The following is a 21,817-nucleotide window of genomic DNA, read 5'->3' on the forward strand; positions in this document are numbered from 1 at the left end:
CGCCCATGGCATCCATGGCATCCAGCTGCACCTGTGACTGCTCAGAACATTTCATGGATGCTCCCTCACACACACATGCAGACCCATGGCCAAAGCCACACAAACCCACCAGATTTACTGAGCAGCCTGGGAAAAGCCACTAATAAAGCACTAATTAGCAGCTACAGCTGCACTGTGCCCTTATTTACAAGGCTCCCTGCATAATGAACATTGGCACCACTGGGTAACTTCAGTAAATACAAGGGTCATTCAAATGACCTGATCTTGATTTTAAAAAGACATTTGCTTGCATATGGTGTGTGTTTAAATGTCTTTTTGGCCAGAGTTACTGTCAATAAAAAAGATTTTCATCTTCTAATCCCTACACAAATCCCTCATTTGGCAGCAGTACTGTCAAAATAATCTTAAGAGTTGACTAGGTTTGCAAAGAAATGTTTCCCTGTCCTTATTCTAACTTTTAATTTTCCTCATTGGCAAATATAAATATGCGGATGTGTAGATTTTGAAATACAGATAGGATGAAAAAGAAAGTTTGCTTTTATAAGTGAGGTATTTCTTATCCGCAGTGACCAGAAAGAAAGAACAACCAAATTCTTCACAGTAAGAGGTTGCTTTTTGTGTTTGTCAGCAGTTGAAAAAATAGTAAACAGAAAGTTTTATCAATTACAAATAAAATATTCCTCCCTACCATTTTCTTTTTTTCCAAATAGCATAATGGTCCCAATACTCCTGTAACCTTAATTGCTTCAAAGATTATTATTATTATATCATTATATCATTATATTTAGGAGGAAGTAGATGTGACAACACATTCAACAGATTTTGGTATTCAACTGAAAGCAGAAATATCATCAAACTAACTATATACACTATCACAAAGCAACTGCAAAGGCTTTAAACATGACCAAATTCTAAATAAATGCCAAGTCTTAATAACACCCATCATTTGGGGACAAAAAAGATTACAGTGATTTATGTCCCAGGGCACAAGAGCAGTGAGTACAGTGATAAGCTGAACACAATGAGCCCCATCAGCCCTGAGTCACGGTAATCTCACTGCATGCAGGAAAAGGTCAGCACAGATGGATCAAACTGGAATGATTTGTATAATAATACTCAATTCTTATATAATGTTTCTCAGCAGTACTTTCAAGGCACAAAGGAGGTCAGTGTCATTATTCCCATTTACCTATGGAAAACCAAGCACATGGGAAAGAAACCCACTTAAAACTCTCATAGGGAGGCTTTAGCTGCAATACACAGAGAGCCATCCCAAACTGAGCCTCCCTAGCACTGAAGCAAATTCAGAATAAGAATCTGCCAGTGGATATATATATGTATGTTTCTCTCAGAACAAAAGCACTTTGCTTCTACATAAATTATTCTTCCATTCTTCAGTAACCACTATTGTTGCTTCTCAGGGAGAGAAACCAGTGTTGCTGTAATTTCATATTTTAAAAAACCATCATTGCTACATAACTATTATTCTTCCTGGCATTTGTGCAATAATTTTACTGGTGCACAAAAAGAAAAAATCAATTTAAATGATCTTTAGCTTCAAGCAGTCACAGATAAAGTTATTCATGTTTATGGACATGTATGCTCACATGCACACACAAAGCAGCTCACCAAACTCAGTTTAAATCATTATGTGCCACCCTAAATAGCCTCATTTCACATAAACAACATGCACTCCTATCCAAATATGAAGCTGAATAAATTTTAATGATTTTTTTTCCTGTATAACTAAATGTGTTAGGTCTGCAGCTCAGTTGCAAAGATAATCAGAAACAATGTCAACTGGAGAATCTATAGAATCTGTCACAGCCAGTTTGAAGGAGACCATGGCTGATGGGGAGCATAGCCCAACCAGCTGGGGTTACACACAAAGCATACAGCAACAAAAAAACCCATTGAATCTTCAAACAAAACACCAGGGAAGTTGTGGTAATTTGGATTTCATATTCAGAGCTCTGAACAAATGTCCACTTTTAAAAAGTGTCTCAATGACAGCCATTTTTAATAATACAGCCTATAGCTTGACAACGATGGCAAAAACCCCAGCTCAGAGCTGTGAGATTTCAGCAGCCCATTGGGATATTTTGGAATAATGTATGTGATGTGTCCTCAGGGTTCTCTATTACACTAAGATCAGTAAATTTACTGATCTCCAAGATCAGTATGATAAAAACATATAGAAAAAATGGAATTATTATTGCATTACTAGTACACAAGTATTTTCTTGGTACATTTCTTCATTTGTGCATTGCACAAAATTACTGGGCTACAAACCTAACTTTAAAAATTCCACAGAGATGAAATCAAAGAGACCTGTAGAAAAGAAATAAATAAAATGGGGCAGACAGTTTTTCAATGTACTTCAGGCTTACACTGAGCAGTACAATTTCAGCCTTTTACTGTTCAATTAGAGACAAATCTACAGGAGTTAACAGCTGTATGAATCTGAAAGCACCAGGCACAGGCTATGGATTACTGCTGCTGATGTCTTGGTCATTTTAGCCGATCTCTTCAAGCATACAATGAAGTACTTCTCTTACAGCAGCCCTGTGCACCAAGTTTTTAAAACACCAGCCCTATCAGGACTTAGTAAAGACAGGTACTGTGTAATAGAAAGATGCGCTGAAATGAAGTCCATTGTGAAGTTGTCTTGGAGGTGCAGATTCCCACCCAAAGCAAGGCCTCCACAATTCTGATGTGATTAATGGCTGCTCCCTCGTGGAGCCTGCTGCAGGATTGGTGCTCTGTGCCTGGACTCCCTTTTCCCTCCACAGCAGGAAACAAAGAACAACACATAAGCTCATAGGAACTGGGAGTACAGTAACAAAGAAGTGTTAACTAAGGACAGCAAAATCCCTCCAAACCCTTGGGTGAGTCTGCATCAGCCACTCTAAGGTAGGAATCTGTGGCCATGGCCCAGCAGATGTGCCCAGTTCTGGGGGCCCTGGCTGTGCCCTGGCATCCAGCCGGGGTCTGGGATTTCACTGGGCTGCTCCCCCCAGGCCCCCTCTGCTGGGCAGGGCAAACAACAAACACACACCACACTTCTCTTCTTGGAGAGAAAAGAAAAATGCAACTTGTTTTTAAGCAAAAATTTCTAGCCCTTGGAATCTGATGCTTTCAAGAAGGTTTTCAGTAGAGTAAATGGTCTCTCTCCTTTGTTTTTGAACATATCATAAATGCACCACACCTCAGTCTAAGGGTGTTATGAAGGCACAGTATAAATAGGCCCAGAAATGTAGCAATAAATTGCCTTTATTTTTATTATAGCAAATTATTTAATTTAAATAATGTATATTAAAAAAAAACAACAAAAAAGCCCCAAAAAGAAACAAACAAAAACCCACCACCACCAAAACCCCAAAGAAACCAAAGTGCCTTCACTAGGAAGCTCACAAAGCCCTGTTAAGAGACAGGGGACCTGAATGCCTGTTTGGGGTTTTTCTCCCCCTCCCTAATTTCCAGAGTTCAACAGTGGACATGCCAAAAGAAGTAAAGGATATTTTAAACTGAAAGTAAGAGACAGCTTAGATACTGGCTGTACCTGTACAAGTTTTCCCAGCTTTTATGGAATATTTGATGTTCTAAGAAGAGTAATCCATTGTGAACAAGATATTTTATTTCAATAGAGGTGGCAACAATTTCTAACTATACCTCAAGGTTAAAAAAAATCATTAGATCATAACATTTAAAAAATATACAAAAATGGAGGTAATAATGCATCCATCATCCCAGAAGCAAAATCTGATAAAGAATGGGACATTCCTAACAGTAATGACCCATACTTTATAAAGTTACTCAGTTATTTTCTGGACAAATCAATTGCTTGTTTCAGAAATTATTTGAAAATGTTGCACTTAGTCTTTTTCCCTAGCATCACAGCACAATAATCACAAAACAATAAAGCACAATGTGCAATGAATAATTCTCAAAGGCCTCCACCAGTTTGTCATGTTCTGCAAAATTTAGAAAATGAGGAAGATACTGTAGCTCCAGCCATTTTTTGTTTCGTTGTCTCAATTTTTCAGTCTCTTAGGTTTGATGGCATCAGCCAGAAATCAACCTTCCTGCTACTACATGCATTGGATTATTGCAGTGGACAACAGCAAACCAGTATTTACTTGGAAAGGTTGATTGAAATGTTTCCTGAACTGCAAATCCTTGAGTTTTCTAATATAGATAAGGGGTTTATTTTACTGGAATACCATAGCTGTTATGTCTGATCATAAATTGTTTTTGAGTCAAAAGTGATTAATCTACAAGTGCTAAGATAAAACAGGAGAGGACAAAACATAATTATTATTGTAAATTGTGCAGAACGTTTAGAAAGAAGTATGACATCATGCTTAGCCTTCTCTGTCATTTTGACTACAACAGAATCAGGAAACTTTAACAGTGGGCTAGAAATTGGGAAATTCAGCATATTATTCACCATCAAGGAACGAAAAAAAGGGCTTATGTTATCTTCTTATTATTTTTACTAAACCTTATTTTCCCCTCTGAAATCCTGAAGACCTTCCCATCTTTGCTACTGACACTTACATGTTGATATTAAACAACTACAGGTGGGGATGTATGAAATATGTTTTGAACATTTAAATTCTGAGTAACCCAAATGTGAATCAATCATATATTGCAGTGACATAAGTCTTAATGTATGTATCAAATAGAATTTTCTTACCTTTTGTTGGACTCTGGTTCTGATCTATAAATCCTTTCAAGTCTCCATTTGTGGAAGTCACACCAACCTGAACAAAACATTTTTGAAGTATTAAAATATGATAAACCTTTCTATGTTTTCTAATATGCAACTAACAATATTATGAAAGCAACTTTCTGCATAATGAAACACCATAATCCTATGGACAGTAGAGCCTAACAAGTGCATGAGACTCAAGGCAAGGTGTCCAGGACATTTGGAAAGTCTGCTTTTCACTCAGCTGTTACCTAAAAAGCACCCTGAATATTCTGTGTACTACATATGACCCAAGCAGCCATTCTGGCTATGATGGTGTAAGGCACCATCCCCTCCAAGTGCAAGGGAGCAGCTGCCCCCAATAACAGCAGAAATGTGCCCATGTCCAATTGCTCAGTACCAAGCTGCACAGCCTGCAGGTATGAGATGTGACTATTGATGCATTCTAAACACATTCCCAACTTCAGAGATACACTGATTTACTGAGGGGAAGTTACTGGAGACATGGAAAACTTCAAGCTTATACAGAATAGTGCAACTCAGACTTCAGCATGCACACAAAGCATAGGAAGGTGTAGTTTGTACAGAAAAATACAAGATCATCTTGGATGAGGAAGGAAGAGATGGGAAATCCCTCATATCCCAACCTCTTTTTAAAATATTATAAAATTTGAGTACTTCTGTAAATCGTTGGGACAAAGGGTTCCACTATCCAAGTTAAAAGAAGGCAATCATATGATGAAGGATCAAACATTTTGCTTTATTTTAGAGATGTATGTAGCAATAATGGAACCTATGCTAGGGCCACTAGAAGAATTTTAATATATTCCTGTCAGAGCATAATTTAATTTTAGGTAAATTAAACTTAACTGAAATAAACTACACAAGACAAAAGAATATCTCCTATGAGCATTCAGTCTCTCAATATTCAGGAGCTAATTTTTGTAGGGGAAAATCTGCACACACTGCTTTGTGACACTCTTGAAAATACTTCTACTAAAATTTTTCCCCATCAGGAGACATGTGAGAAGATAAACTGTTGCTGCACTACTCTGATAGTAGAACACTGCCCAAATGAGCTCAGTGATGGCTCCCATAAACAAACCCCTCGAGATGCTCAGTAGAGCCCTGAGTTTATCTCAGGCATTGTCACTGTCACAGTGTCCCTTCCCTGCCCTTCCTGGCACACCCAGCCAGAGCCTCCTCACTCCCAGCTTGGGCTGCTGTGCTGTCCCCAGGGGCTGTGTCACAGGCTGTCCCACTCTCTGTGCTGTCCCCGGGGGCTGTGTCACAGGTTGTCCCACTGTCCCTCCACGGCAGGGCTGTCTCCCAGCAGGTGGCACCGGTGCAGCAGCGATGCAGCAGGGCTGGCAGGGCCCGGGCTGGAGCAGGGCAAGGGGAGGAAGACACAAAAAAACCCCACAACGTCTCCTTAGCAGGTTTGGCAGCAGATCCAGGAGAAGGGCAGCACTCCAGGATCTCCTGTGATGGGCACAAGAACACTCCTTGTGTGGAGAGAGGCCACTGAGGCTCCTCCCTGAGGATGTGCTCTTGAGGAGATGTTTAACACAGGCTGGCACAGCTGGGAACTGCACAGGGTAAAGCTCTGCAAGGCCCAGCCAGGGCAAGAGGCTGCACTGCTGGCTCACACCTCTGCTGCCTTCACACCAACAACAGTGTCAGCTTCTCCCTGGAGCCCTGCCTGCCTCTGCAGCAACTAGAACACCAATGGGAGAAATTTTAAATTCAGGGAAAGAACAGGGGCCCACAGGGATAAATATCATGTTAGATTATGGGCCTCAACTCATTCTAAGAGAAGGGATTACAAGGAACATCTTCAAAGACAGCACTGGAATGTGTTCACAATTGAACATTCACTCTAGATCTACAACTGTACATTTCCCTATTAATTCAGATCAGTGCTTTAATCAAACACTGAAGATGACATACATATACAGTGTCAGAATGAAAATTCTAACTTCCACATTTAATTCTCTGAAAGATTTTGTGTATATATTGTGCTTCAGTGATCCAAATGACACAAAGTTACAGAACTTCAGTTTGCACAGAAATATGTTGTTTTCATTACAATGATCCTAGTAGCACATTTATAAAGAGCAGCACTTTTCTCAATTTTATAATCCTTGTATCTAAGTTTAGAAGAGCTTGAAAACAAACTTGAATTTCATGAGAACTGAAGTGAGAAATGTGGCAGATCTAAAGGAATTTGTTTCTCCTGCAGAAGAATGATCCTAAGTCCTCAGAAGAAGCAATGTGTGATGGAACATTCTAATACTGCAGCACAGCAAGACCTTCATAGGATTCCATCTCAGTGTTCAAGAGGTCCCAGGCCATGTTGTTATCTGAGACAGACCACACACTGCTTTTGGGAATCTTGAACTGTAACAACTCCTAAACTGAAACCAGTACACAATCCAATGCTTAAATGGAATAATTTGTTACTTTTTGTACTGCTCCTGTGATATTTCTACTTTATAGCACTGGCCCAGAGTGCCTGAACACTGGGCACGGCAGGAGCTGGACTCTGCCATGGAACCCAGCCACGATGGAAGATGAAGAAAGGACCTGGCAGGCCTTTGCACACTACTAAATATCTTAGAGGTGTGTTTGCCTTTCCTGTTAGGTGACTAAGTTTCCAAACAGGGTGAGGGGAAAGGAAGAGTCCCAGGCAGAGTGTTGGAGGGGCCAACTGCCACGAGCAGCTCGTGCAGCTCAGCCCTCTGCACTGCCTGGCTGGGCAGTCACTGGGAGCACCTTCAGCAGGGAAACCTCCCTCCATGCTCAATGTGCAAGGAGAACATCACAGCCACTTCACTGACCTCATCTATGGCAAGAGCCACCCTCTGAGAAGCACTGACAAATAACTTCACAATCAATAACCAACAGTCTTATTCAAAAACTTGCTGAAGTTATATCACTCATTTGTTTGAGTAAACTAAACTAAAATTTACCACGACTATTTGCTCTTTTTTTCCCTCCATTTGTTAATACTGTTTTGGTGTCTTTTTACCTGAAGGACCAATGGGAAAGGAGACACAAAACAGGCAAGAAAAACCCCACATTTTCTTATATAAGTAAAGAATGAAATAACCCAGTTGGACAGGGTGATGTGAATTACATCTGGGTACAATGTATATGGTAAGCACATAAACATCTTTTTTCCAAGAGAACTTTTATTCAGCATTTTATTATTCATAGCTTCTTTGGTCAGATTAGTTTTATAAGGAAGGTCAAATTACCCACAAACAATATTCCACAAACAGATACCAGCAAGGGTCCTGTGTTTAAAGAAAATGAGCAGTGAGCCCAGCTTGGATAATTTTCCCACCACATGCTCAGAGTTAGGAAGGAAAAGCAGTGATGGGGAAGGTTTTTCATCTTGCACACACATCCAGTCTCCAGGAACATTCTGGCATGTGCTTGAAGCACAAGCTGGCTGGACAGGAGGTTGTTCAACACAGCTTCTTGCAAAGTGGAAATTCCAGCTATGGCATTCCAGGTACAGCTCACTGCACTGCTGTGATGAAGCAGGAGCACACACATGCCCAGCTGAGCAGCAGTGATTGCAGAATGCAGATGTGGCAGCTTCCACATTTGACAGAAACCCTTCAAGAGTTTCCTGAAAGATGCTCAAATTCCAGTACTTTAAACTTTCCTTTCCTTGATGCTTCAACATAAAGGAAAATGATGGAAGTACTCTCAGAAGGAAGCTCTCTCCCTCAACTCTGCAGATCATTTCTGACACTGTAACAAATATTAACCTCACATTTGAAACAGATTTTGAGCTGCAGAACCCCCTGGCATATACAGAATCTAACCCCTGCAACTCTGCAAATTCAGAAGCATTATGACCTTCTAACAGCACCAGGAAACACCAGGGCTGGCACTGTTCTGAGTAACCAGAGCAATTCTGAGTAACCAAGGCTGGGAAAACCCTAAGAAGTGCTACCAGTGACAGAAAGCATATGATCACCACATGAACAGGTAAACATGAAAACTGAGTCCTACATCCATCTGTACCACAGCAGCTGATTTTTTTAAACATAAACCCATAAATATTAGGTATCTGACTAGGTTTGCATCATTTTGACATGCAAAATTTCAAAGTATGCATACCAATAAAATATTTCTTCTCTAAAGTAACCATAGCATTGCACTGAAGTAAACAACAAGATTATATTTCTGTACTCAGAAGAAGAGTAGGTTACCCAGAGTGAATGTCACGTCTCTCCTCGTAGGTTTTCAGACCCCAAAGCCCTGATGGAGCCTGAACAAAGCACCAAGGAGCTGGGTTCAGTGTCAAAGAGCTTTACACAAACCCCAGAGCTGATGGGCTCCTGAAATCCCTTCCAGCCGCTCTATGACTATTACACAGCACTCCATGGATTTTATTGGGATTGGTATTTATCCTTTGACTGCATCAAACAAAAGGTCAAAGCCACAAATGACCTGGATTTGTGCAGCTGTCCCACATATATCAGTAGAATTATTTATTTGGACTAGAGATAAATATGACCTATGAAATAATGAGCAAAGGGCTTTGAATATACACATCAGTTTACTTTATGTCTCGGTAAACTTGAATCAAAAAGTGAGATATAAGACACCTCAAAGCCTGGAACCACACACCAAATGAAGCTTTTAATAAAGCCAACAGAAATTTCCAACACTTGAGAATTAATTTAACCAAACTATATCATTGGCACCAATCTAACCCAATATGCACAAAAGCTTTGGCAGGTACTGAACAGAGCACAATCCTGGGCTACCTGCACTTTCACTGTGGGGCACTTCTTTGGTGGTGCTGGCTCCTAAACCCACTCAGATTTAACTACAATGCAGGATGTCAACAGGCAAATTGCTCAGGGCCCAAAGTCACCCTCAACTCACTGATCACCAGGATTAACCAGAACTGTTCTCTACACAGGCTGTGCACCTCAGGAAGCACAGCTAATTAGGCAGAAAATTAAGGTCAGGATGTTAAGACATTTCATAAGCTTCCTCAGAACTCAGGATAGAGGAGTCAAATATAGAGCCTGAGACACCACTGCAGGCTGGGTAATGAGCAAGCAAAGGAACCAGGCAGCCTCCAGCCTTCTAGAAACCAAGAGTGTACCAACAGCAGCCAAATAATATGCAGTCCTTCTGTTTTTTCTTCAGATCTGAGATTCAGACTCAGTGGAAGGATTTTACAGAGGTGCAAAGGTGAGAAGATTCAACAAAATGTGCAGCTTTCACATAAGTTTGAAGAAATGTTAGAGAGATCACAGACACACCAAATATCTCAAGTTGGAAGGGACCTGCATGGATCAATATGAAAACAGCATAAAACATTGCCTCAGTTATCAATCTGACCAACTAAACTCCACATGCTTAAAGAGCTTCTAACCAGTATAGATTTATCAAAATACTACAGGAGATGATGGGGTACATATTTGTGGTATACAAAAATCAGGTAAGATTTCTGAATTTGAAGGTCTTTGTGATTGATTTCTTATATTTGTGCACACAATTCTGAAAGTCAGCAGTGAGTGGCAGAATGCCAACATGAACAGTAACACATGTTGAAGATCATACTTACATTTTTTGCCGTCATGTCAGACAGTATTGCTCTATATTTCATAAAGCCATAAGAGATCCCTTTTCATCCTCACAGAATCTTTAAAATGAACATCCTGTAAGACAGTTAATGAAATACCTTAGTTGAAGCCCAAGCTTCTGAGAAAATAATCACCACAATAGTCAGGTTCTGCAGAGATTCTGAAAATGGTCATTGCTTGGAACAGGCAGAGATGAAACCATATATATAAAGGCCCAACTTACATAAAGGCCTGACTACATTAATGTGCTAGCAAACCATGTTATATCATTAGTAAAGTTTTATAATTAAAACCATGCAATTTTTGCATTTATTGCAGATTGGCTTTAAAAAGGGAAGTGAATTACTTCTCTCCACTGTCTCTTTAGCCAACAACAGAGAAGGCTTTTAATCAAATGTATATATAGAAAAAGAGAAAACATTCAGAATTTTTAGGAAACATGCAAGAAAAAAAAAAATCGGCTCTAAATCATCTTTTAAATATTTTAATGCTTTTTTATTAAACCTGTGTAGTTAGAATTATAATATTAGAATTCTAGGAAAAGATAAAAAATTTGGTACACCAAAAATAGTTTAAAGTGACTTGTTTTTTAAATGAAAGCTTCCAGAAGCCTTACAGCAAACAGAAGAAAAGTTACAAATCAATGTTGTCAACACAAACCATTTTAAAGATAGAATTAACTTGATAAATTGTTTAGGTACCTTGAAAGTACTTTATAAGTATTACTTGCAGTTTACAAATGGACCACAAAAGACATTTGCATTGCATTTGGATGAATGAGAGAGAATGTTCACACTTTGAAGTGTGGAATCAATTCAGTAAAATTAGGAAGACACCTAAACACTTATCAAAGAGGATTCATGACCATTTACAGCAGAACTCACCAGCTACATAAGTAGGATGCAATTTATGCCATTTCCTCTGTATTTTAACCTATGTCAAGTTTGAGAATGGCCAATGTCTTTCCCTCCCTCCAGGAAAGCGCCAGGGGTTGTTTCAGTAGTGTGTGCAACCAATGGGGAACTCTACCATCACTTCCCATCACTGCTTTAGTAGTTTTGGATAACCCAGAGAATTTTAAATTCTAGGCTGTTTGTTTCTACACATTTCTTGGTTTATTCAGACATCACATCAATTAAACTTAGTGGAAAATCATTTTATTCAACTTAGAGGTGTCCTCCACTTCCTGTTGCCTGAGTTGTACTTATCTTCCTTGGTGCCTCCCTTTATTGCAGCCATAATTAAGCAGTTACTCCAGCATGTGAATACCACACAAATCTACTAAGACATTCTCCTGTGAAAAGTTGGACATTTCAGTTTCACCACAAAACATCCTAGAAAATAATAAAAATTTTTCTCTGGCTTTAGAGAAGATACTACAAAGAGGTATCTATTCCCACCCTGGGGAAAGGAGCTACTGGATCTGCAGTAATCCTGAAACCTGAAGCCATAAAGCTACAGAGGTCATGGCAAGGAGCAAATACTGAATTCTTGCAATGCATCTGAAAATTATGATCTTCGGTGCCTGTTCTTTTTTGACATTTCTGACCCCTGCAGATGAACTCTCCAAATCCATCATCCGGAGCTCTGGCCAAAATTCCAGTTGCAGTCTGACCTCCCTCTCTTTAAGAGGCTTTACAAGTAATTCATTCCAATAAACTGTAGTTAAGAACATAATTGCTGAGCAGTTTTAACTTATTTGCAGATAAGCCAACTAGGTTCATCATGACAAGTTATTTGCTGTCAAGCCTAATGATGCAGAAGGTATTGTCCATAAACTATTACAGCCCTTTGCCACAATGCTCCTCAGCCAGTAAGAACAGTTGGGATTCTTCCAGCTTTATGAACACATTTTGTCAAGCCCCAGCAGCCAGACTTTGTGACCCCACCATCTGCCATGACCTCTTGTCAGGTTCAGACAAAAGAACCGACACAGATGGCCTCAAAATGGAGATTTTCTTCATTCCCAGTTGCTGCATGTGCATGCACCACACAGACAGAAAAACATAAAACTCAACCTTTTTTCTTCTTTAGCTGGTTTCTACTGAAATGGAGCTGCATAAAGACAGAGCCCAGAGCGCATGAGACACAAAGACTGCTTTTTTTGGAACTACATTTGTCCCTTCATAAGCTAAGTCTTGGTTTATAATCCACTCCCATAAAATTGCCTTTTGGTCACATATTGTATGGTACAAGGAGCCAATCAAACTGCCTGACTTTGTAAACTCTGAGCTGTAGCTTCTTTTAGAACATATTTTCTAATCACTTCTGCCACTGATATTAAAAAGCCAGTCTGAGCATGAAATTTACAGAAGCCCAGGTAACCAAGCTCTAGTTACAGCAAAACAGTACAGCAGTTTTATCTGTGCCTACTCTAGCTATGAGTTAAATGCCAAATCTATTCTGATGTTTTGGTGATTTTGAAGCTGAATCCCAGCTCAACAAAGTGCAAAACAGAAAACAGTTATCTGCAGAATAACATTACATTCTTTTTTATGTTTATTTTCTATCTATTGTCCAGTGTTATTTTTAAATTACCCCATAACATAACAGTCTGTTCTCTGCTTGACCAAACTTACCCTGGTTTCTCTTCTAAAATTTGATCAGTACAAGTCACACCCTCACCTGGACCAGCACCATGCAAAGATCCTGCTCAGTGCCAGAGGCCAGTTCCCACAGAAAGTGCCATTTATGTAAAATTACATCAGTATAAACATCTACAAATGAAGACAACTATTGGACAATCACCTTAATTGTTATGATGAAAAGTCTTTACAGAACATATGAAAGGTTTGAAAAAAGAGATATTTTAGTATACTAGAATGATTTTTATCACCACTAAGGAGTGCCTCTCCTCATTTACCTGATAAACAGTATTGCAAAGTGAAAATTATTCCAGGTAACTGGGTCAGCTGAGAGGAAAGTGTGATGAGTTTCAAGAAAAAGAAACCTGTATAACACCAGTCTTCCCACAAGAAAGCAATTTATACTCTTCATATCCCTCTCCATAGTACTAACTTTCAACTATTACAAGGCTGATTTCAGAAGACAGCAGTAACAAAAAGACTCCTTATTAATCAGTACAGGCTCAGTTTTAAACCACTAATTTATGCACAGCATCTCCATGGCTTAGACCACCTGTTACACATATGCTGCTTCAGTGTGTCTCAAGTTTTCAGATCAGTAAAATTTCAAAATTATTAAGTACTTATCAGAAATCCACCTGCTCCCAGGACGTGTTTCTCCAGCTTGTTCCTAAAACATGATTCAATATCTAACTCCTTTTTAAAATAAAAAACAACAAAAAATCCCTAAAAAAAACCAAGACAGGAATGCCATATAACATCCAGCTTGTCACTCAATGAAGCTCTTCAAAAAAGCCAACCAAGGTATTTATTCAACAAGTCACATACACAGGATGGGAAATAAGTCACCACCTTCAGCTGTCACACAGTAATTTTTATTTTGAAAATAACATTAGAAAGTAGCTCTAAGGAAGCCTTTGAAAGGAACTCCACCATGACATGCATGATGAAGGTCTGGCAGGTATCACAACTTATTTTTCCAGCCTTTACTGTGAGGAACCATAGGCCTTCAAAACACTCCTAATAGATAACAGACAAGGTGATTAGAGAGACTGAGCAAAGCAAGTCTGACTTGACCACTGAAGGATATTACAAATTTTAACAAAATAAAATAATTTGAGAAGAGTATTCTGTTTAAAACTGTCAATGTTTAATCACCTTTACTTGAGTTAAAAGGCTGCAGCCTGTGAATCCAAAACACAGAAGATGTCCCAACTATACAACACAAAAAGGAAATGAGGATTACTGCTTCAAGCCTAGATCCAAATGAAAGATAAAACTACCTGAACCCAAACTGAAAGTGAAGATCTCATCATGTAGTTAAGATCGAGCAAAATGCCAGTGTATCATCAGAAAAAATTAACTGACACCTCCTGGCAACAGCAGTAATTATGACTCAAGTTTACACAGCACAAAGAACTTGGAAAAACAGAGCAGGCATTCCTGCAAGTTCAATGAGTATAAACTGTAGCACTTCAGCCCCATGAGGGAGATCCACCAACCTGTGTGGTTTGCTAAAAGCAAATGTCCCCTCAAGGACTTAATGTAGCAAATACTGAGGCAACAAATGAATTGGACCCTATTCTGGACTCAGAGTGGATCCCAAATGCTACACCCCAATTACTGCCACTATTTATTGTATTTACTCACTGTTGTACCTATTATTTACTACCAATGCACACAGTATGTGACTGTACATGTATACATGACTAGAAGAAGCACTGTTTGATGGAGGCTACTCAATATCCTGAACACCAGCAATGAAGACAGGTCTGAGCAAGAAGAACACGTAACATGGGAAGAAAATCCAAAGCTGGATTCAAACCCTGTCCTAGCTGAAAGTGCTCAAGGTTTCCATTCACAGAAGTTGTCCCAGCTATACAACACAAAAAGGAAATGAGGATTACTGCTTCAAACGTAGATCCAAATGAAAGATAAAACTACCTGAACACAAACTGAAAGTGAAGATCTCATCACGTAGTTAAGATCGAGCAAAATGCCAACCTTTGAAGGCTCTTTTAATTCCCCAAACCAGTTTCTGTCATTCAAGACAGAGTACACAGGGCCGGACATCAGCACAGGGGGGAACATTCATGCACACTTCAAGCATGATCTAAAATGTCTTTAATAGATTTATAGACAACTGTTATCATTAGCAAGATAAATTTGGAATTAAGAGAAATTTAGCTGCAGGGTTTTTTTTTTAAAGCAGACAATCTATTCTATAAGTTCATTTTTTGGTCTCTCACTGGGTTCCTAGCCCATAGCTGACTACTACACAGGCACAACACTTGGGAGTCTCCTGCTTCAGTAGTAAGAAGCAGGTACAGTTTCCTTTCAGAATAAACAGCACACTGTATTTTCACAAACACATTTTTGCCTGAAGAAATTTCATTTTCACAATGGATTGACATTTGAAAAAAATGTAGTGATTTATGTGATGACTGTAAAATGCCATGGTAAGATGGTCTTTGAGCATTGCCAAGAATACATTGGCTCCTCTTTCAATCAAGCTCAGCTGAAAACAGCATCTTTTTGTCTACTGAGATTCACACCAGCTTCTTCCTTACACCAGCCCATACACTGTATGATACATCAGACAATGCTCTAGATATTAACCTGGTTTTGTTAGTTTTAATTTTGAGATTTAAAATTTTCCAGAATTACCAGTGTATTGACAAATATATGTTTAACCACACTGTTGAGATCTACTTTTGGCTGCACTGTGCAGCTGGAAGGATCTTAACATCCAATGAACTGAAGATAATTTGACATTTGCACTTAATTAAAAATCACCAAGTTATATGGCAACAAAAAACTTGATTATGAAGACTTAGCAGCTATTTCTTCCATTTTCCTCATAGTTTGCTAGAAGCTTTGCTCTAGTTTAATGCCATTATTTAACTCTACTCTTGCATGGGTCAAAGATTATAACAGTGTACATCAAAGGGTAAAGGTTACTAAAATTTCATACTTCTTTAATAATAATTTGGTACAAAGGCAAAAAGGGATTTTTCTGGTGATGAACAAGCTCACAAACACTGATTACAGCACACAGTTCCATGAAATCTACTGCACTGCTCTGAGATCCCACCCCTGCCACAAGGGACCTTCCACCCCACTTGTTCCACCTTCCACTCCTTCCCAGTGCTGCCATTGCTGCCTGGCCCCTCAGTGAGCCACCTCAGCTCCAATGTTGCCACAACTCCAACAGTGGGGCTGACAGGGGCTACAGGAAAGTTTTCCAAATGCTGTGAGCCCTGAGAGCTCCCAGGGCCACCTCAGGCTGTGCACAGGACAGAACCCACCCTCAGACCTGGCCACTGACTGACCAGTTCATTTCTGAGAAAAAGCATTCATGATCCCTCAAAGTTTACCTATGGATTGAAATGTGACAACAGGTTGCTTGTTCACATAAAGACTACTGTGTGCTTTTGAAGAATTCACTGGGGTGTGTGCATGCTTCAAAAATCCATTAGGAAGGGGGATATTTTTGTCTCCAGATCACAGCTTCCTCAATTTCTTATTCAGCAAGAAGCAGGATTAATAATTTGCTTTTGACAGAGAGCAGAAGTCTGCTGTTATACCAAATCAATACACAGCTTGAAATTTTATTAGTTGTTGGTATGAATTTATCGATCTAAAAAAATGCTGGAATGTATTTGCAATTGCAAGTCGAATTTTAAATAAACTGAAGTCTACAATAAGCTGATTGCACCTTTAAGAGAACAGCAATATATTTCTCACATTCCTCAAATCTCAAGGTCAAGTTTATAACAAAAGGAAGTTACCTAACTCCTTCCTTCCCAGAAACGGAGAGCCCATGCACACACGGTTTCTTATTTCACTCTGAGGACATAAGCTCACTTTCACTTGCAGTTTGTAATCTCATCCATAATTACTGGTCATGTTACCACCATATATTCTTGGATGACCATTACAGCTCACAAGTGACTTTCAGTATGTCAATGCATTGGCATTTACAAGCCTTAATGAGCAGATACTGATATATTGGCTTTAATTCCCACAAACAGCATTATAATAGCTGCTACCAAATCGAAGAATTTCTCTATACAACTAAAATTCACAGCCTTAAAGACAGTGAGTACCTGTTGCAACCTGCTAATTTCTTTCTGACCTTATTTTTCTTTTTTCCCACCCTGAAATCTGCAGTAAGAAAACAGTAAATTAAAATGGTCCCTTATTCACACAGAACATATTTGTGTACACCACCCATGGGTAAATGGATTATGAATTCCTATCAAATTAACCTTCCCATACACCCAGCCAGATGTTACAATCACCCAAGAGAGGTCAGTGAGGGACTCAACAAAAGCACTAAAGAGATTGTGAGCCACAACTGAATCATCTGCTATTCCCACCCAAACCAACACAAATCTGGCAGCAGCAGGAACCTGATGGAACAGGAGAAACCTGCCTTGCCAAACACAACACAAAGAGGAGCATACTCTAAGCTCCACAGGAAAAAATAAATTGAGCTGCAAGACCAGAATTACATTCCCAAATGGAATTTGGTCTCTAGATGTTAATAAAAATTCCATGGTTTGGACCTGGGCACTCCATTCACTGCTAGCAAAGAGGAACAGAAGCAGTCCCAGCTACCACCACTGCTTCCTCTGACCCCTGTTTGTGTAAAACCTGGTGGTCAGGGCACATCCACTGACTGAAATAACACAAAACCAGCGAAGACAGCATCACCTGTATAAAGTGGATGATTTCTACAGGTCATGTTAAAACCTGGCTGGTCAAGTCAGTCAAATATCCTATGGACTGTAAACCAGGAAGATCCCAGTGCTGTGACAATTCTGGATAATGCCTTCAAAGATACCTCTAAAGAAACCCCTTCTAGAATTCATGCTTAACTGATTTGGGAAGTTACCAAAAATCAAGTTGCCTTCTCTTTTGAACATTATCAAGTCAAAGAATGAAACTGTGCCAACACCTGAATTGCTGCAGTTCACAACCAAGCACACTCACAACCAACCACTCATCTTCTCCCAGCTTGGTTTCAGGCTCCACAGTGACAGCCAATTCTGGATGTGAGCTGGCTAAAGCATTATTTTTCATGTGCTACAAAAACCCAGGAGTTGCTTTAGGTTTCAGTAAATACAAATATCCTCACAAATGGCTTCACAGGAGGCTGTGGATTTTGCAAACCGTGTCCTGAAAGGCAAAGAGTTTCTTCAACAGTACTAAGTGAATAGCTGGACCTCAAATCATTTTCAAACATCATCTTTTTTCATTTAATTACTGTTCTGTATTTCACTAGAAGTAGGATATCCTACAAAGCTGTGCTTTGGTTCCATTACAGTGGTCTTACAAACTGAACTATTGTAGACCTGCAGTTTTGCTTAGATTGATTTTTATGCTATAAATACTGACAAGCATAAAAGTAAATGTGAGCAGTCTGTAAAGCCCTTTATTGGAAACTATCACACAGGACATCAGACCAAGGAGCAAAGGAGCTCCTTTAATGAAACTGAAAATAAGATCACTTACTACTGCCTCAGATCCTTGCAGAAGAGTCATGGTCTACAAATCAAATAATGGGGGGAAAAAGAATTCACTTCATTCTAATACTGGATGTTACAAACAACATGAAGAATCAATCCAGGAAGTTGCTACAAAACTCTCTCTCCCTAGCACACCCGCTCCTCTTACAATATTCCCTTGCATATCCCTGGTTTCTCAGATCCCACCACAGACATTGTGGGATTTGTGCCCTCAGCTCCACCATGTTGTGTCCTATTGCCACACCAAGACATTGGGGCTGTTTTTCACCTAATACCTAAAGTTTTGTGACAAACCCATCTGATTCCAGTGGTTTCTTGGCTTTATGCAGAAAAAAATCCACAAGTGTATTTCCTTGCAGCAGAACAGACAGCTGATTTTCCCTATTTTAAGATTCACTGTTGATTCATCAAGAGTCACGTACAGCGAATATAACTGGAAAAGCAGTGGAGAAAGTCTTACACCATTACACTCAAAACATGAAAAAACAAACAATTTAAGAAATTATCACTCTTTAGAGACAGCCCTAAGAACATTATATTAAGGCAGCACACAAGAAGAAATGCAATTCCAAGAACTGAATTACACTGGCTATGACTAGAACTCATTCTGCTCCTCATGAGGATACAGAAATTTAAATATTTCTCTCTACATAGGATGGGCTGCAGGAGCTTCCCTTCATACCATGCAAGTCCCTATATTCTATACTCTATATTGCATTTAGAGACTCACATTCAGCTCTCAAAGGCACAGTGGCAGGGTCTGCACATCTACACCAACACCATACACCCTGAAGAGGATGGAATGCTGGAATTTTGGTCCCTGTTTCTTCACTAAACCTTTAACAATTTTAGTCAAAGCTACTGAAAGATCTTCACTGGGAGGGTGCTCACAACTGCTCAGGAAGTGTGTCCAGATGCACCAGAGGTCTCTGCAGTGCTGTCCAACACAGACAAGAGCAGCCAGAGATAAGGAATGCTCTTGTCCTGCTGCCATCCCCTGCAGAACAGCACTGCTGCTGCCCAGCTGGGTATTGGCCTGTGCCTTTCACACTGGAGAGCTGCTGCCAAGATGCTCTTCTGAAAACTGCACCTTCCCACTTTGTAAAGGGAGGCCACCAGTCAGAGCCCTCTGCAGCAATTAAGAGCATTCCTCTCACTGGTGTGTTTTCTGTAAAATTAATTCTATTAAGATAGTACAAGTCAAACGGTTTCTTTTTGCTATGCAAAGAGGAAGTGGTTAAAAGAAAGCCAAATAATTTGACAGTAATATAAGATCACTCTTAAATTCACCCATGAGACAATCCTATTAATATTTAATAATTTTTTTTTCTTCTAGTATAGAACTAAATCATTTGACCTGTTACTCTGTCCTCTTCTAGAGGCACTAGACTTGCTTCACAGTAAGACACTTTTCAAAAGAAAAGTTGACTTTTTTCCCTCTGGATCACCTCTCCAGCAAAGTCTTTTCTTTTCTATAACACAAACTTCTCCTTAGTCCTCCATGTATTTTTCAAAGTGCTATATTTAACACCCTCCATGTTAGTTTGAACAGAAGTTCCTGAAATTCAATACTTCACTGCATAAAAACCACTGGTGAGTATACAGAGCATTGGCATAAATACGGGCTGTGAAACACAGGTCTGCATTTGCCCTGGAACACTGGTCCTCTCAGTCCTCACCACACTTATACAGATTCATTTTTGTGTATGACAGAATATAATATAATCAAAAGAACTGAGGTGAATCTGGGAAGGGTAAAGGAATAGAGAAAATATATTAATTTATTTTTTAACAGCATTCATTTTTACCAGCATAACATTATTTCTGAATCAAAGATTGTATCAAGCTGCAATTTGTTACAGCACTACACAACCTCCAACATTTTACTACCTTTAGTCAACATAATTAAGCTACATCAGTGATAGTAGTTGAAAACAGTCACTGTGAGCCATATTAATTAAGAGTCAAAAAAAGAATAGAACTGCTTTCAGAATTACGAAAACTGACCAAGAAATAATTTGCAAAAAATGTTTACCCGGCATATTATATCATATCAATTAAAACTATTCATTTTCTCTGCCAAATCAAGAACTTACAGAGAAAATGAAACCCAAAGTCCTTTCTCCAGAGGAGAGCAGCACAAGCTGTGATACACAGCTCGGCATCCCCCCTTTACTCAATGAGAGAGAACGCTCTCATTTGCGGTTTTCTTCCATATTTCAAGGAAGTTTGCTTATTCCGTATTTTCCTGCCATTGTTTGTATGCTGAGCTGCAGCAGACGGTGTTTACACTGGGTTCACCTCTGCCGCGGAGCCCTTTACAGCTGGAAGCCCGGGCAGGCCTGGAACTCCCAGGAAAAGGCAGGCAGGGAAGTTTTGTTGTTGTTGTGCCGGACTGACCCTGTCCCGATAAGAGCGGCGGGTGAGAACCGCCCCGACACGAAGTTGGGGCACGGCCGAGCAGGGCCGGGCTCCCGGCCGGTGCCTTCCCGCCCCGGGGCCGCGGCCGGGCCGCCGCTCGCTCCGCAGTCCGCACGGCCCGCCGCGGCCCAGCCCCACAATGGAGGAGGCGCCCCGTCTGTCACCGCCGCCCGGGCCCGCCCGCAGGTGTCGGGCACCGGCTCCCGGCCTCCCGGGTCCGCCCGGCCTGAGGCACCGGGGGGAGACGAGGTGGGGCGAGCCCGGTGCCCGGCGGCACCGGGGAGGGGGCGGCAGGGCCGGCGGGACCGCGCCGCCCGGGGCACTGGGGGGCGGCGGCCGCCGATCGCCGAAGAAAGGCGCTGCCCTTCCCCCTCACGGCCCCCCACACCCGCCCCCCGCTCACCAGCAGGCCCGAACAGGGACGGAAGGTAAGGCGGGCGGCAGCGCGGGCTGGGCCCAGACAGCGACGCTGAGGCGACGAGACGGCGACGGTCCCTTGGCAGCCGCCGCGGCAAGGAGCGATCCAGTCGCGCCGACGACGCCTCTCGGCCGGGCCGGCGCCGCGCACTCGCCGCTGGCGAGGAGGCCCCGGAGCCGGGACCCCCGGGCGGCCCCCGGTGCGTGGCGGCAGCAGCGCCCGCAGCGCCCCCGGCCCGGCCCGGCCCCGCCGCCCCCCCGCGCCCGCCCCGCGCCGAGCACTACCCGGTCCTGCTCCCCCGCACAAGCTTGGCGGCGTCTGCCGGCCGGGAGCGCCCATTGGCTGCCGCGACGCGCGACGTCAGGCGCCCTCCCCGCACCATTGGCCCGGACCCGTGTGTGTACACACACCGCTCGCCAATCGGCCGGGCCGGGGCCGGGGGGGCGGGGCGGAAGGGCGTGGCCGGACCGGACCGGCGGCCACCGCCTCTCCCTCGCGGCGCGCGCCGGCCGCTGTCAGGACGC

At 41.3% G+C, this 21,817-nt stretch overlaps 1 protein-coding gene across 2 annotated transcripts in view; it reads right to left on the reverse strand.

The window, feature by feature from the left end:
- TFDP2 (transcription factor Dp-2) overlaps positions 1 to 21,375 on the reverse strand; it is a 46,921-nt gene extending 25,546 nt beyond the window's left edge. For both annotated transcript variants that reach the window (XM_054283041.1, XM_054283040.1), the window contains exons 1-3: positions 21,279 to 21,375; positions 10,317 to 10,410; positions 4,700 to 4,766 (exon numbers count right to left, since the gene is read on the reverse strand). In XM_054283041.1, coding sequence (XP_054139016.1) covers positions 4,700 to 4,766; positions 10,317 to 10,358 — 109 coding nt within the window. In that variant the 5' untranslated portion in view covers positions 10,359 to 10,410; positions 21,279 to 21,375. The remainder of the gene's footprint in view (positions 1 to 4,699; positions 4,767 to 10,316; positions 10,411 to 21,278) is intronic.
- Positions 21,376 to 21,817: the final 442 nt, after the last annotated feature.

The sequence above is a fragment of the Melozone crissalis genome, unplaced genomic scaffold (genome assembly GCF_028551555.1).
Source record: "Melozone crissalis strain CALT ecotype California unplaced genomic scaffold, PUWL_Pcris_2 ptg000034l_1, whole genome shotgun sequence".
NCBI lineage: Eukaryota > Metazoa > Chordata > Aves > Passeriformes > Passerellidae > Melozone > Melozone crissalis.